Genomic DNA, 13,574 nt, shown 5'->3' with positions numbered 1-13,574 from the left:
TGGTGCTCACTTAAATCATCTCTTCTTATCTGAAAATAGAGCTCCCAAATTAGCCAACACTAGCCCAGTGCCACCTGTAGATGTGTTTTGTTTGGCCAGGACGGCATTATTTTAAATTTTGAATTTGAATGCCTCTGGGTAGGGCATGTACTTTTCACCATCTCTATCCCTTATAACTAGCAGATTCACAACCATGAGACCTGCTGAGCCGCTTAATGCAACTGAGTTTGTGATCCCGACAGAGAAAATCAGGAATTCTGTCTGGTATGGAAAATGTGGTACTTTCTAAAAGAACTAACTCTGATGCTCCCATTAGGAAGAATATCCACGGAGACAGTGTCCTTAATCCAAAACACACAATATTCAGTATTTTGGCAGGATATGTACATCGTAAGTTTTTTTATCTTCTTCTGCACTCTGTAAGGCAACAGGTAAATACCTTCCACTGCCCTGCTTATTTGTCTTCAGCTGGGAAACGCCACAAAATACTCAGTTCAAGAATTTCCTTTCTTGGCCCAGTATGGAGGCTCACGCCTGTAATCCCAGCACTTTGGGAGGCTGAGGTGAGGGGATCATTCAAGGCCAGGAGTTTGAGACCAGCCTGGCCAACGTGGCAAAACCCCATCTCTACTAAAAATACAAAAATTAGCCGGGCGTGGTGGCACACGCCTGTAATCCCAGCTACTCAGGAGGCTGAGGCACAAGAATGACTTGAACCCAGGAGGCGAAGGTTGCAGTGAGCTGAGACTGTGCCACTGCACTCCAGTCTGGGTGACAGAGAGAGATTGTCTCAAAAAAAAGAAAGAAAAATTCCTTTCTCCTCATTATTCCATATTACTTTAGGTCAAGAATGGAATGTATATGACCTGTGTTACATTTCTGCTCATGCCTTTGCCTATGGCAGAAATCAGTAATTGATCATGATTCTCTTTCCTGCTCAGCCCACATGTATCCTAAAATTCTTCTCATCTCCAGATAGTCATTAATAATTGATCAAAATTAAATATGCATAACTCAAGTATACTTATCACTCCTAACATAGGTTAATATCTTAAATCTTAAAAAATCTTAAGTATATGAAAACTGTCCTTTTAAAATTATCTTTATTTGGTGGTAGGAGTGGCTTCACCTTCTCAAGAAACTGACAGTTCAGTGATTGATGGCCTAAAATACCACATAGAAAAACAGACATCTCTTCCCAAATGCTGAGGGCAGATCCTGTCATTTCTGGGGAAAGCCACTATTTCCCTCCCCAAAACAGCAAAGTAACAAATAAGCGAAAAATAACTATACACAAAGAAGGAAACAAATTATTCAATTATTTTAAGAGAAAAAAACTGCAAATTTTTCAACATCTTAAAATATGATTGGTTATTTCTCAACAGAAGCAACAGAGATTAAAATGATATAATTAAGGTACTAAGGTACACAAGAAGATAGGGTTATTTAAAGGATTAAAATAACACAAATTAATAAATCAAAAATAAAAACACAATTAAGTGGACACTATAATGCTTTGTTGTCAGGACTCAGAACTTTCCAAATGACAGTCAGAAGTAAGAGGAAAAATTAAAGCAGAAAAAAGTAAAATATAGTAGCTTACTACTTTGCCGAAGTGTTTCATTCATTTATAGTTACTGAATATTTCTTTCCATAACATTTCTAATACAACTTTTCAGCTTTCCCTTCTGTTATTACTCCTGATTTTTCACTGCAATTTCACAAAATAAGTAAGACAGCGGACACAACTTCTGTTTTAGAGATGAGAAAATTAATGTTCAAAACATTTAGTGATTTGCCCAAAATCACAGAGCTACAGAATAGCAAAACTGGGACTCAGGTTTTTAACCTCAAGACTGTTTATACCACACCTGGGGAGGGGGAAGAGGGAATGGGATTGTCTATCTCCATGCCTTCTGAAAGTCTAAATCTAAGTAATATTACACTTTTCAATTTTTATTATAGGTAGTATAAAATGTTTAAAAACAACTGAAGAACCTCCATGTAAGTTTCCCATATATACAACTCAGTCCTTTTTTTACTGACACCTAATAATTGTACAAATTTATGGGATACATGTGATATTTTGATACATGCATACCATGTGTAATGATTTTGATTTTCTATAACGTGCCTGCTACCAGAGGAATGGGGAGGGTGGTGAGAAGGCACATAAAGATGGAAGAAAGGAGAAAAACTTGCAATTTTACTGTTCTCTCTTTCTTTTACCAGTGTGAGGAATGTGAGGCTGGTTTCAAGATCCTCTAAGTGACTGATTAACTTTTTCCTTTAGCAAAGTGGAAATTCTTATAATAAAAACTAGATTAATTAATGAAATTGTGAAAAAGATTCTGGGGCCAGGGAAAATTATCTATAACCTTTAGAAGGATTTGACAGCAGGAAGATAATGAAAATTAAGAATAAGAAAAATAACTGCAGGGAGTATTATTTTAACAGTCTCCTAAGGAGAAAAGGAAAATGCCTACTTACCTTCTTGCTGCCTTTCCACGTAAATCAAATATGTAGTAAATGCTTGACCCTTGAGTCATGCTCTCTCCAAACTCACCTTTTTTGTTTGTATTTTAGCCAGAACTGCAGGAGCCATTAGTAAGTTCTTTTTCTGCCCTTTAATTCTCATGTGCTTTGCTTTACTAAACTGTTAGAATATGTAAGACATTCATATTCCTAGATTTTTTTATTTCTTTCATAAATTGTCCATTCCTTTCCCCTTCTTTATTCCCTATTCTTATCTTAATAAACTGGGGTGCCTCTGTAAGAAAGTACTATTACCTTTAACTTTTCCAAAATCTTGAGATTCAACAGCAAAGGGAAAAGAGTTAAGAACAAAAAATGGTCAAGTGAAAGGAAGAAAGATTCCCCTGTGAGAAAACCCAGTAACACTCAAAGAAAGAGGCTTGACGGTGGGCATTCTACTTAAGACCCACCAAGAAAATTTCAGTGACATGCAGTGAGTCCCAGCTAACTGACCGAGCATCCCAGACTGTCACTGATGTTTCTGTGGGATGTATATCCCCTGTTATGAATAAACAATAAATCTGAAAGAAGTATCCAGATAGAATTTTAAATGAAACTGTAGCATATATCTCTGGAAGAAGCACTGGTTGGGAATAGAGAATAAGGGATAAGTGAGAGGAAGTTGATTTAAAAGGGAAAAAAAATGGTAAATGGAAACAATGACTTTTATATGATCTGAGATTTTACCAGCCCTTTATGGCCTTGATGCTTAAAGTGGGTCCGAGGACCTGCATCAACATCACCCTGGAGTTTTAGATATGCAGAATCTCAGCCTATTGCCCACCCCCAACCTACTAAATCAGACTTTGCATTTTAATAAGATCCCCGGGTGATTTGCGTGCATACCAAAGTTTAAGAACCATTGCTCTACAGGATTTTAATTCTCTGCCCTGAGAGAGGAAATAAAAAGATGAATGCACTTGGTCCAAATTTAACCAGCTTTTCCAGCCCTGCAGATTCCCCACACCAAGAGTGACCTTAAAGCCAAAGACAAGAAAGATTAAACTCATCAGGGTTTAATTCACTTCTTAACATATTTCTATCCTTCATTTTTGAGGATGTTCAGAGCTTGAGCCCCTGAGACAGGACTAACTCTGACGGAAGGAGAAAAAAAGTGATTTGATAATTAAAGCTCATGGTATATCACATCCTGTGTCTACTCCTCTTGGAGTATTTACACAAATGAAACATTATTAAAATAATGAAGTCAAACTTTGAGAGCAAATACTGGGTAGGTATCATAAAAGCACATATTAGGCCAAGCACAGTGGCTCATACATGTAATCCCAGCGCTTTGGGACGCCAAGGTGAGAGGATCACTTATAGCCTATGAGGTGTAGAGAGGTGTGGTGGGGTGTGTGTGTGTGTGTGTGTGTGTGTGGTCATAAGGAAGAAGACTGTTACTGCATTATTAACAAGTATGTGGGTCTAGTGTCTCAATTCCTTTGCCCACTACTCATACCTATAAATGTCTTAAGTCAACCTAGCAGTTTCTATTCCATCGTACATGGCAGGCCAAGTTACTCTGTTGAATAAGGGCCAAAATCACTACAGAGACAGCAGTTCCCACCGTCTCCTTCAGATGAGGCTATAGATTCTAGCTAAGCAAGTTCAAATTAGCCAGCTGGAAGACAGGCAATGGCCTGTGTAATCTCCTGAGATACAAGCAGGACACCCGTCGGGAAAGGGGAAGGAACCCTGCCTGACCAAATGTGCGTCCCCACAGTTCCAGCTGGCAGATTCCAGCAGTAACTGGGGTCCTCCAAGACGAAGAAAGAAGCATTTATAAACTTTATTTATTCCTCCGCTGAAGTGGAAATTTTGCTCCTGGTGTCTACATTTGTGATGTTTTCCCAGAAAGAACTTTAATGCAAACAGTATTTTCTCATTAGTTCTATTTTGTTTTTTCCATATTTTAGCTCGAACTATTAGACCTATAAGTGAGTTCCTTTTCTGTTTCTCTAACGTTCTTTGGCCAACTGTAGGATATGGGGTCCTCTCCACATCCTAACTGTTACCATTTCTACCCCTGCAGGATTTCTCACTCATACTTCTTAATTGTATTCAAATCTTCTGACACCTTCTGATGCCCAATCAATCAGACACAATATCCTGAATTGTTACTGAGTTTAGGACAAGGGAAAGCCAAATAATTCATGTTTAAAATTGTATTTTAATTATTTATATTTATTATTTTTAGTTACTTAAATTTCTCATTTAAGATGGATGCTGAATGATTTGATCTGGCAGGAGGGTTATGCAGCTTCCAGGCTAAGATTATCTGCAGTCCCACAGTAGTTGTTCTCCTCTGGTTGAATTGCTTCATAGTTTCTTTAGAAACAATACTGGTAAAATGAAAATTCTGTTAATATCAAACCACACTTTCCTCCTTTTTGTATTTCAGTGCAATTCACAGCCCCTATTCGTAAGTATCAAGTTTGTTTTTCCACTCTGGTCCTTTTGATATCTGACCTACAAGGTCTTGGGGCCTGATCTGCCCTGCATTTTTTTAAATAATTTCAACTTTTATTTTAGATTCAGGTGGTGCATATGCAGGTTTGCTAATGGGTATATTGTGTGATGCTGAGGTTTAGGGGTGACTTGCTTTTTTAACACTGTTTTTCTCAACTCCCCTGGCATTCCTATTACATAGTTTCCAAAGAGGCCATGCACGAAATGTTAAGAAATCTCACAGGCTAACACTTAAAAATATAAGCCAAAACAGCCCTCTTATGATCCATCAGCAAGGGAAGGTACACCTTTCAAATAAACCATGTCTCTAAGGAAACTAGGGGTAAGGGGCAAGAAAATGTAAGAAGAAAAATAGAGGCATAACAGATTAATATGGAGTGAGTCTTTCCCAATCCTCTGAAGATTTTCAACCATCACTGAAAGCAGGAGGAGGCCTCCATTCCTGTACATCCCTTATATTGTGCAACAGGGAGCCTGCCTGAGGCTCGCCATACAAGCAACTCTTGATCTTCCCGTTGTTTCTATTTATGATACTCCCTAGAGTGAGTGTTGGGAAATGGGAATTTCCTTCACAGTGGTGAAGCATACTGATATCTTTTTCTTTCTCCCTCTTTCTCTCTCACAGCCGGAGCTACAGGACCTATCAGTAAGTTTGCTGTCTGATTCTCACAGTGAGCATTTTACTTTCCTGCAGTATCTTAGGGATTGCTACCTGGTTTCCATGTAGGGATTTCAAGGGTTTGGAGTTCACATTTTCTTCAACCCTTATTTTTCTTCAACCTAGCATTTCAGTAAGTCATGATTAGCTCTGTGAATGTACACTTCACCAATAAAAAAAAACTACAAAGTGGAGAATGAACCCTTGCAGATTTCCAGTGGCTTCTCAGCATCACACAAGGGATTTTTAGATGAGGAGGCCCTTATATGCACTAGTTTGCCATAGAAAGAAAGTCACCACTTCTACTACTCAACTGCAGCTGAACTTGACAATAGTGATGCAGATTCCTACTACGGAAAGTATACAAATGAAAGTATATAAATAAAAAGTATATATAAAATATATATATAGCTGCTGATTTCTTTTCTCTCTTTTTTTTTTAGAGCTGTCTCAAAAAACCATTGGTAAGTCATCTGATTCTCAATTATAATGCCTTTTGGTACTTTACTTAGAACATCAATCTATTTTTATTTCAATTATTCATGCCCAAGGACTCAAGGATCAAGTCCTTCTGCCACCTCATAATCTCACCCAATACTCCAGATTGGACTCATCCAGGTTCTGCAATAAAAATATATTAACTATGAAGCTGAAATGCAAAGTGAAAAATATCCCGCTAGAGATGGTCCTAAGCTGTTTCCACTTTAGCATATAATCTAGCTCTGTAGAGCCAATACTTAATAAAGACTTAGAACCCAGCACCTAAACTTCCTGCTTTGCTTTCCATGCAAATAATTTTTCCATTATTAGATTATCTTCACTTTGTAAAATAATGCAAATTTTAAGTTTCCTTTCTTTTTTTTTTTTTTTTTTTTTTTTGAGATGGAGTCTCACTCTGTCATCCAGGCTGGAGTGCAGTGGCACGATCTCTACTCACTGCAAGCCCCACCTCCTAGGTTCATGCCATTCTCCTGTCTCAGCCTCCCGAGTAGCTGGAACTACAGGCACCCACCACTAGGCCCGGCTAATTTTTTTGTATTCTTAGTAGAGATGGGGTTTCACTCTGTTAGCCAGGATGGTCTCGATCTCCTGACCTCGTGATCTGCTCGCCTCAGCCTCCCAAAGTGTTGGGATTACAGGCGTGAGCCACCGTGCCCGGCCTTCCTTTCCTTTCTAATTGCCCTGAAAAGTTCCCTCCAGAAGAGTTAGGCTCTATTTTCAGCAACTTTTAGCAACCTAGTCACATTCTTTGATCATCCCTATAATGTCTACTACTGTTTTTTTAACACTCGTGTACATTACTTTGTTGCATCTAAACAACATTCAAATGGCAATGGGTAAGGCAGTTATTATACCCATATTTAGAGATGAGGAAACTGAGGGTCAGGAGTCATTTCTCAAAAAAATAAGAGGATGGGTTAGTTAATAAAATTAAGACTGAAGTTTTACTAACTCTTCATTCTTTCCACTATCATTTTTGGGTGTTATAACAGGTTATTAACAATGAATAAAATGAACTTCTAATATTGAGATTAAAGGGTAGTAAAGGCCTAGAGGAGATAAGGTGAGAGAATGAGTAACACAAATAGTAACAGATAAAGAATGAAGATGCAGTTTAGAGCGAGATAAATAGGAGAAAATTTAAAAAGCATAAAAATAGGAAGAAAATGGGAAGTAGAAAGAGTAAGTGAATTGGCACATAAGAGAATAAAGAAGAGAAATGAGTATGTTGAGAAAGAGAATAAAAATAAAGGTACAAAAAGTCACAAATTGAAACGGAAAGGGAGGAAGAAAATAGAGAAAAACTGAAGAAACAAAATTTTGAAGTGATCACCTATCCAAGGATTTAGTAACTTATGTAAGAGGGCAGGTATCCTAAGAGTTCTACTTCAGAATCAAAGATACATATTTGTAGATACAGGCAAAGCAACTATTAAGTTAGCATAATATCTAAATGTGTAACTGGTTTACTGCTCATAGCCAAGGGTATCCAGATCTGGAAAGCCATCTTCCAGGTGTTTTACACAGGAAAAAAAAATTCAGAGTTAAAAGTTCAAGGATTATTGATCAAAACTTGGATATTTCTCATTCTGAGTGACACTGAAGTGAAGGATTATTAACTGCAATGCCCACTGGGTGAGGATATGGTCTTTTTAGATTCAATTAACCATGCAGACTTACAAGATTACCATAGCTCTCATCTGGGAACAGTCTACTCAGTAGGACCTAAGGCAGGAAGCACAGCTTGCCAGCAAGGGCATTATCAGCTATCCCTCTGCTGTGGGAGTAGTACTCGCCATGATCTATGCAGGTGTCCACATAGCCACCTAGGACCTATTCTGTTTGGTCTTCTGTCAGTTGAGTTGGGAGCTGACCTGGCTTAGAAACCCCACAGGTCCACCAGGAACTAAAATCTCCTATGAGAACCCCATACACATTACCTGCAGGGATCCCGTAAGGAATATGACCAAATACATGGGTCACTACACTCAGGGAAGCCCAAAGTTATGGCTTCTTAATACATATTTACAATTCTCCCAGTTCAGATGCAGTCTAACATCAAGGATCATTCTTATGGAAGCAGTGTTGCTAAATAACATAACAGGCTTTCGGCCGGATGCGGTAATCCCAGCACTTTGGGAGGCTAAAACCAGCGGATCACAAGGTCAGAAGTTCGAGACCAGCCTGGTCAATATGGTGAAACCCCATCTCTACTTAAAAAAATACAAAAATTAGCTGGGTGTGGTGTTGTGCGCCTGCAGTCCCAGCTACCCAGGAGGCTAAGGCAGGAGAATCACTTGAACCCAGGCGGCAGAGGTTGCAGTGAGCCGAGATTGTGCCACTGCACTCCAGCCTGGGCGACAGAGTGAGACTCCGTCTAAAAAAAAAAAGCAAAAAAAAAAACATAACAGGCTTTCAATATTTATCAGGTCACCAGGCCATCAGAGCTAGAAAATCAACTGAAGGCCAAATTCTCATTAAAAACTGAAGGTTTTGGCCAGACATAGGCTCACACCTGTAATTTCTGCACTTTGGGAGGCTAAGGCAGGAGGATCACTTGAGACCAGGAGTTCAACATCAGCCTGAGCAACAACAGAGCAAGACCCCATCTCTACAAAATTTTTTTTAATTAGCCAGGAATAGTGGCATGCAGCTGTAGTCCTAGCTACTCAAGAGGTTGAGGTGGAAGGATCACTTGAGCCCAGGAGATCGAGACTGTAGTGAGCTAGGATTGCACCACTGCACTCCAGCCTGGGTGACAGAGTGAGACCTTGTCTCAAAAAACAAAACAAAACAAAACAAAAAACAGAAGGTTTTGTTGACTCTTTGCTCATTGACTCTAAAGCTAATCAAAGCAGCAGTCACTTCTCTATCACTCTCCAATAAGCTGGAAGCTGTGAGAAGAAGAAACTAGATTCTTACCTCCTATTCTAATGTCTACCTCTGGAACATATTAGTTGATCAGAAATAAAGATTTTAGCGAAAGAACAGTCCCTTGAGAAAGAAATATCTTCTACTCTTACTGACAGGAAGTGTTTCACCTTTCCCTACTATCAGTAATGTTAATACCTAATAACAAAGTGTCGCCTTTCCCTAGTGTCTCTTAGGTTGGCAAGGATCCTATAAAAACCTTCACCTTGGGCTGAAATATTGCAGTAAATGCTAAATATCCTTTTTCCTTTTTTCTATAGTTAACATAGTTGGATTAAGTCTCCCTAATGATCTCATAACTGATATCACTTCCTCTCCCCTGCTCTACCTCTCAAAGCCTCACTTCTAGGATAAAATTAGTGAAAAATACACTCTCCAGTCAAATAACCGTACTAATATGCCAATTTGAATTTCTTTTTAGTGCAAACTCCAGGACCTATTGGTAAGCTGCCTGTATATATCAACTTATCTCTATTGTCTTCTTACTATGTCTGAAGGAGACTGGCTCCAACTGTTTAAGTATCCGGGTTAAAGAAGCTGAAAATCGTATTTCGTAGACTTTCATTTCCCCATATCCTAACTGTTAGGTTTTGGAGGGAAGGCGAGGGTTAAAGAAAGACACAGAGAGAGTGGCAGCTCTACAGCAAATGTAGGCTTTATGTCCAGCATTAGACCTACAGAAGTGGAGAACCAGCCTAATGCCAGTGCCCACCGCTGCTTACAGGCTGGGGATACTTATAGGTATAGGTGGGAGGGGTCTGGGTAGTATGGCTTGCTGGCCGGCAGGATATTGATAAGATGTTCCCATGATGAGGGGGTTCTGGCCCTTGTTCCTGCAGAATGTAGTGTTCCTTGCACTTTCTCCCAGCTGAATACGATAGGGATGTTTCTTTAGTTGGGCCTTTGTCCACCTTGTGGTCAGGTGGTTAGGCAGAATGTTTATCACAGCCCAAACCCCCGTGGAATGTTTCACTTTGACCAAGGTCTTCGAAATAGCTGGAGGCTTACAAAATGGTGCACTTTGGATTAACACTAACCATCTCTCTGGGCAACAAATTATATTTTAGAAAATGGAATTTCCATTACCTTAAAATTCATAATAGGCATTGTTCTAATAATGATTATAGTGGCTTGTCAATAATCATTAGAATAACTTCCTAAGGCAAAGGTGTAATCGAATCTGGAAAAGAATATAAGAAATGAACAAGAACATAAAAGAAAGATAGCTGAGAGTGAAACAGAGTGATCTGAGGAAAAAACACTGGGGGAATATGGGGAAAGGAATGCAATTAAGGATCTCATCTCCAACACCTATAATGAAAAGCAAGAATGAAGTGGTTATGCTAACTAAAACAGGGTTAATAATCTCCTAAAAGAAGATCTGGTTCTTATGGAGAGGCTACAGTACAGCAGCAGTGCAATGAAAAATATTTAATCCTGAATACTGAGGTTTAGTAATTCCTGAGAAAATCATTTTCACTGTTTGCCTTTGGAAAACATCACTAATAGAGGTGTTTTGGGGCCAGGCGCAGTGGCTTACACCTGTAATCCCAGCACTTTGGGAGGCCAAGGATCACCTGAGGTCAGGAGTTCAAGACCAGCCTGGCCAATATGGTGAAACCCCATCTCTACTAAAAATACAAAAAATAGCCAGGCATGGTGGCAGGCACCTGTAATCCCTGCTACTCAGGAGGCTGAGGCACGAGAATCACCTGAACCCAGAAGGTGGAGGTTGCAGTGGGCCAAGATCACCCTACTGCACTCCAGCGGTAGTCCCAGCTACTCGGGAGGCTGAGGCAGGAGAATGGCATGAACCCAGGAGGCAGAGCTTGCAGTGAGCCGAGATCATGCCACTGCATTCCAGCCTGGGTGACAGAGCGAGACTCCATCTCAAAAAAAAAAAAAACAAAAAAGCTACAAAAATGAGCCAGACTTGGTAGCAGGCACCTGTAATCACTTGAACCCGGGAGATGGAGGTTGCAGCGAGCTGAGGTCATGCCACTGCACTCCAGCCTGGGCAACAGAGGAAGACTCTGTCTCAAAAAGAAAAAAAAAAAGAAAGAAAGAAAATAAAAGAAAAAGAAAATGAGACTGACAAAAGTAACAGAGAGATGTGGTCACTGGTGCCATGGAGTTTACAGTCCTAAAAGATAACTTGGGAAAACAAACCCAAAATGTGTAGAGGGCAGGCAGCATCCCACACAATCACACTATGACCATTAAAGCTGGATATTTACTGCCTTGAATTCTGGTTCTAACTATCCTTTTTGTGAATGAATAAGAGCCATTTGTTATTGACTATTCCCCTGAATCAAGACTGCTTTTCTCAATACTCACAGTTATTGCCAAGACGTACAGCCTTGGAAGTTCTCATAATTATTACAGGGAGGATAAACATAAGCCAGCTCACCTCAGAGGATCTCACTGGGGCCAAAGGAAGGGTCACATCTGGTCCACAGTTCCCTAAAAGCCACCATGTGCCAGAGAATCTACATGGATACATGAATTCCCTTTCCCTTTTCTCCCCTGCTTGACTCCCTCTCCCTTATGTGTAAACACTTTAAAAATATGATAGTGTATAAATGAACATTATATTGCTATTTTATTCCTTCCTAGCTTTCCCCTAAGTTATAAGCGATTTGGAGAAAGTGCAAAATAAACTGATTAAAATTTAAATGACTTTAACAAAAATTAGTGGCTCCCAGCAGCCCTAGTAAAGAAGAGTAGAAAGAAAACTTTTCAAGTCAATAAAAATTATTGGGTAGAATATTCACTGTTTGGGTAATGGGTACACTAAAAGCCCAGACTTCACCACTGTGCCATATATGACATAAGAAATCTGTACTTGTACCTCTTAAATATAATTAATTAATTAAAAGGTTAGTGAAAAAGAGTGACTAAAGAAAATGAGGCTGGGGCCAGGCACAGTGGCTCATGCCTGTAATCCCAGCACTTTGGGAGCCTGAGGCAGGTGGATCACGAGGTCAGGAGTTCGAGACCAGCCTGACCAACATGGTGAAACCCCATCTCTACTAAAAATACAAAAATTTGGCCAGGCATGGTGGCTCATGCCTGTAATCCTAGCACTTCGGGAGGCTGAGGCAGGTGGATCACTTGAGGTCAGAAGTTCAAGACCAGCCTGGCCAACATGGTGAAACTTCATCTCTACCAAAACTATAAAAAATTGGCCAGGCGTGGTGTCGCATGCCCATAATCCCAGCTTCTTGGGAGGCTGAGGCAGGAGAATCACTTGAACTTGGGAGGTGGAGATTGCAGTGAGCCGAGATCGCACCACTGCACTCCAGCCTGGGTGACAGAGTGAGACTCTGTCTAAAAAAAAAAAAAAAAAAAATAAAAATACTAAAGTTAGCCAGGCATGGTGGCACATGCCTGTAATCTCAGCTACTCAGGAGGCTGAGGCAGGAGAATCGCTTGAACCTGGGAGATGGAGGTACCGTGAACCAAGATCATGTCACTGCCCTCCAGCCTGGGTGACACAGCGAGACTCTGTCTCAAAAAAAAAAAAAAAAATGAGGCTGGGCGCAGTGGTTCACGCCTGTAATCCCAGCACTTTGGGAGGCCCTGGGGGCCAGATCACTTAAGGTCAGTAGTTCAAGACCAACCTGGCTAACATGCTGAAACCGCGCCTCTATTAAAAATACAAAAATTAGGCCCGGCGTGGTGGCTCACACCTGTAATCTAGCACTTTGGAAGGCGGAGGAGGGTGGATCACGAAGTCAGGAGATCAAGACCACCCTGGCTAACACAGTGAAACCTCATCTCTACTAAAAATACAAAAAAAAAAAAAAAAATTAGCCGGGCGTGGTGGCAGGTGCCTGTAGTCCCAGCTACTCAGGAGGCTGAGGCAGGAGAATGGCATGAACCCAGGAGGCAGAGCTTGCAGTGAGCCGAGATCATGCCACTGCATTCCAGCCTGGGTGACAGAGCGAGAATCTGTCTCAAAAAAAAAAAAAAAAAAAAAAAAAACTACAAAAATGAGCCAGACTTGGTGGCAGGCACCTGTAATCACTTGAACCCGGGAGGCAGAGGTTGCAATGAGCCGAGGTCATGCCACTGCACTCCAGCCTAAGCAACAGAGCAAGACTCTGTCTCAAAAAGAAAAAAAAAAGAAAGAAAAAAAAAGAAAAAGAAAATGAGACTGACAAAAGTACATATAAGTACAAGTTTAAGACATTATGAACCTCTAGAAGTGTTTCAAGCATTTACTGTCCCTAAATGAAATGAGAAGGAAGAACAAAGCCTCACTTTATCACTTTACAACCACTCTCCTGCCTCAGACCAGCAGAAACAGGTCTGAGGCTACAAAGCACAAAGTAAGGCACGTAACGCCGGACATGCACTGAACTGTCAGATTTTAGAGCCCCCCATATCCTCTCTGCAGTTACCCTCTTTAAGCCTATCAAGGGATAACTGAATTCACTTGGTTCTACACATGTTGATTTCTCCATTTTGTGTT

At 40.3% G+C, this 13,574-nt stretch overlaps 1 protein-coding gene across 1 annotated transcript in view; it reads left to right on the top strand.

Moving 5' to 3' along the window:
• Positions 1 to 13,574, top strand: part of TSBP1 (testis expressed basic protein 1) — an 81,056-nt gene that overhangs the window by 29,158 nt on the left and 38,324 nt on the right. Inside the window, exons 10-15 of the mRNA XM_030802820.1 lie at positions 1,966 to 2,004; positions 2,587 to 2,607; positions 4,940 to 4,960; positions 5,633 to 5,653; positions 6,109 to 6,129; positions 9,519 to 9,550. Of these exons, the coding sequence (XP_030658680.1) occupies positions 1,966 to 2,004; positions 2,587 to 2,607; positions 4,940 to 4,960; positions 5,633 to 5,653; positions 6,109 to 6,129; positions 9,519 to 9,550 (155 nt within the window). The remainder of the gene's footprint in view (positions 1 to 1,965; positions 2,005 to 2,586; positions 2,608 to 4,939; positions 4,961 to 5,632; positions 5,654 to 6,108; positions 6,130 to 9,518; positions 9,551 to 13,574) is intronic.

This window comes from Nomascus leucogenys, chromosome 22a (genome assembly GCF_006542625.1).
Source record: "Nomascus leucogenys isolate Asia chromosome 22a, Asia_NLE_v1, whole genome shotgun sequence".
NCBI lineage: Eukaryota > Metazoa > Chordata > Mammalia > Primates > Hylobatidae > Nomascus > Nomascus leucogenys.
The sequence above is the reverse complement of the archived record's forward strand: the minus strand, read 5'-3'. Positions and strand labels throughout refer to the sequence as shown.